General features: G+C 42.9%; 1 protein-coding gene across 1 annotated transcript in view; it reads right to left on the reverse strand.

Moving 5' to 3' along the window:
* The window catches only part of NUP214 (nucleoporin 214), a 124,954-nt gene that overhangs the window by 58,960 nt on the left and 62,971 nt on the right, over window positions 1-3,023 (reverse strand). Inside the window, exon 22 of the mRNA XM_008057451.2 lies at window positions 920-1,183. Coding sequence (XP_008055642.1) covers window positions 920-1,183 — 264 coding nt within the window. The remainder of the gene's footprint in view (window positions 1-919; window positions 1,184-3,023) is intronic.

Raw genomic sequence — 3,023 nt, forward strand, 5'->3', positions numbered from 1 at the left:
GAGTAGCCGGAATTACAGGCGCGTGCTACCACGCCCGGCTGATTTTTTTGATTTATTGTAGAGATGAGGTCTTGCTGCCCAGGCGGGTCTCAAACCCGCGGGCTCAGGCAATCCACTCACCTCAGCCTCCCAAAGGCGCGGGATTACAGGCTGAGCCACCGAGCCCGGCTAAAAGGTAAATTCTTAGTTTGCAGGGAAAAATGTTAAAATTAAAAATTCTTAAGTACTAACAAAGAAAAATGCCAGTGAACTGACAGGCTGGCACCTATGTCTTTCAGACACTGCATGCAATTTGCCTACCTGCCTGGACTATGAGCTAAAATACTTCCCATGGCATTGCCTCTGACACTGACTGAGATAAACTTTATACCAGTACAGACCAACTTCCTGATCTCCTAACAAAATCTCTTCATTCCAGTCTGAAAGCTCATACTTTCTCTGCTAGACGTCACTTCCATGCTCTGCTGAAGGTGTGAGAGCCCATCCAGGCCACTGCAGTGAACCAATACTGACAGTGAGCACTGGAGCTGATGAGTTTTGAGGCAAAGTGTGCTACAAGTAAGGATGAAACGAGTCAGGACTTGGAAGGTGTGAGTGTGAATGTTGCTTTATACTGAGGCAAACAGCCCCTTCCTTTTACTCCTAAAAGGACCTGTTTAAAAAGCACAAGCTGGACTCAGCAGAAAAGCTGTGACACTGTCCAACCCTGGAGAGTTTCCTCTTCCTCACAATGACCTCCAAGTGCTTTCAAGGGGAATACAAGCCTTTTGAATTGGCCTTCTAGTTTCTAGAATACTCGCAGAAATGGGCTGGAACCAATGACTTTATTGGGTGTGACAGTATAAATCCCAGTTGCGATTCCTTCATTAGTTAGAAGCCTCATAGGGAAAGGATCATGTCCTTTCTCAGGTTTACTTACTTGCAGGTCCCATCACCCCAGGTGAAGAACCATGAACCAGGTGAGACTTAGTAAAAGTCGTCGCCTGGGGCAAGAGACTGGGCTGGATGGAGGGAGTGCGAACCACAGGGGCATGCCGAGGGAACTGGGCCACCACCTCCTCGTCTTTGCAGGACACCCGGGCGTCTTCACTCTCCAGAGACTGGGAGACAGAGGACGTTGAGCTGACTTCATCCAAGTCTTCATAATATCTCTGAGACAGAAAGGCTGACCGAGACAGGCTGGCTACAAAAGCCCCAAACAAAACAGTTGAGACAACTCAAAGCAAGTCCAAATGCTATGTTATTTTCACTGTCAATAAAGGAATATCCAATTTGTAAAATAATTTAATTATTACTTATTATAAATGGAAGCAGCTATTGTCAAATCTGAACAAAAAGTGGTCTGGGGTCTTTGCTTAAACAGGGCTTTGAAAAACTGAGCTGTGTGAAGAAAGAACATTTTGGCTGTCAAACAAAAGAATGGGAAAAAGTGAGAGACAGAATTAATGCTAGTGTCAAACAGAAGACCCTGAGCTCTCACCAGAAATTCTCACCAGCAGAATGATAATATGCCAGAATAGTAACAGACAAGCTTCCGTGACATCATTACCTTCACTTTCCAGCAACAAACTTCTAAGAACAGGCATAATGCAAGCTGGAAAAGACAATGTCCTCAGTTCTGAATGTCTCAAATATTTCCAGATAAATCTAATGTTTCTTTGGAATCAGACAATTAGGTTTAAAAAAATAAAACACCGAACTCAATCCTGGCCTTCTCAGTTTGTTTTTCTCCTTTTTTAAACTATGAAGTAAGGCTTTACATCATGTCACTTTCTACCATAAATTTCAGAATGCATGTTACTTCCTATATATTGGAAAAATCAAAAACAAAACAAAAGTCTAGCCCTTTTCTCCTCGCCCAGTTGTATAAAAAGGTTTTGCTAATATTTATCGGAGTGTGTCCTAGACACACATCACTGCATGATTTTATTGTCTTAATGTAAGTGTAACTGAAACCAATGCTAAGCGCTAGGACTGTGCTGTACTATTTGACAGCCACTCGCCATATGTGGCTATTTAAAGTTAAAGTAGCTAAAAAGGAAATAAAGGCAAAATTAAATTCTGCAGTTGCACTAGCCACATTTCAAATGCCCTACAGCCACACGTGGCCAGTGGCTACTCTGCTGGACACAGAACAGATACAGAACATTTCCAATATTGCAGCAAACATGCAGCAGAGTTGCTTAGAAATTCTATCCACGACCACCAGTACCACCAGTAAAACTGCAGTTAACATTTACGGAGAACTTACTTTGTGCCAGGTGCTACGCTAATAATCTATATACATTATCCCAGTTAATCCTCACAATTACTCTATAAATTAGAAACTGCAATTATCCAGTTTTATGGTTGATGCTTAGAAAGGTTAAGTAATTTGACCGATGAATCTGGTGAGTAGTAGAGACAGAATTTAAACCCGCGTGGACCTGATTTCAAGGACTACATTCCTATCACTCTGTTGTATCAGACTGAACCTGGCCAGGCAGAATTTTAACCCCATGGCCTTTGCTCCCTTGGTGCCATGACCATGTTGATGTTATGTCAGGTGGCAAAAGGGATTTTGCAGATATAATTAAGATTACTAATCAGCTGACCTTAAAATAGGGAGGCTATCATGTATTATCAAGGTGGGTCCAGTGTAAAATCCCATGAGCTCAAAAGGTCTAACAGGGAATTAGAGTGATGTAATGAAATTTGGGGAGGCAGAGATTCAAAGTCCAAGAAAGGTTCAACGTGCCATTGTTAGGTTTAAGACGAAAGGGGCAGGGAGTAGACACTGAAGAAACAAAGACCTTGGTCCCACAGCTGCAACGAACTAAGTCCTGCCAACAACCTCTATGAGCTTGGAAGTAGAATCCTCCCAGAGCCTGCAGGGGAGAGCTCAGCCCAGCCAGCACCCTGATTTCAGCCTTGTGAGCTCTGAGCAGAGTATGCAGCTGAGACGTGTTGAGTCTGGACATCTGACCCACAGAACTGTGAGATAATACACAGGTGTGGTTTTTTTTTTTTTTTTTTTTTTTTGG

This window comes from Carlito syrichta, unplaced genomic scaffold, assembly GCF_000164805.1.
Source record: "Carlito syrichta isolate Samal-C Ts95f unplaced genomic scaffold, Tarsius_syrichta-2.0.1 Scaffold303014, whole genome shotgun sequence".
NCBI lineage: Eukaryota > Metazoa > Chordata > Mammalia > Primates > Tarsiidae > Carlito > Carlito syrichta.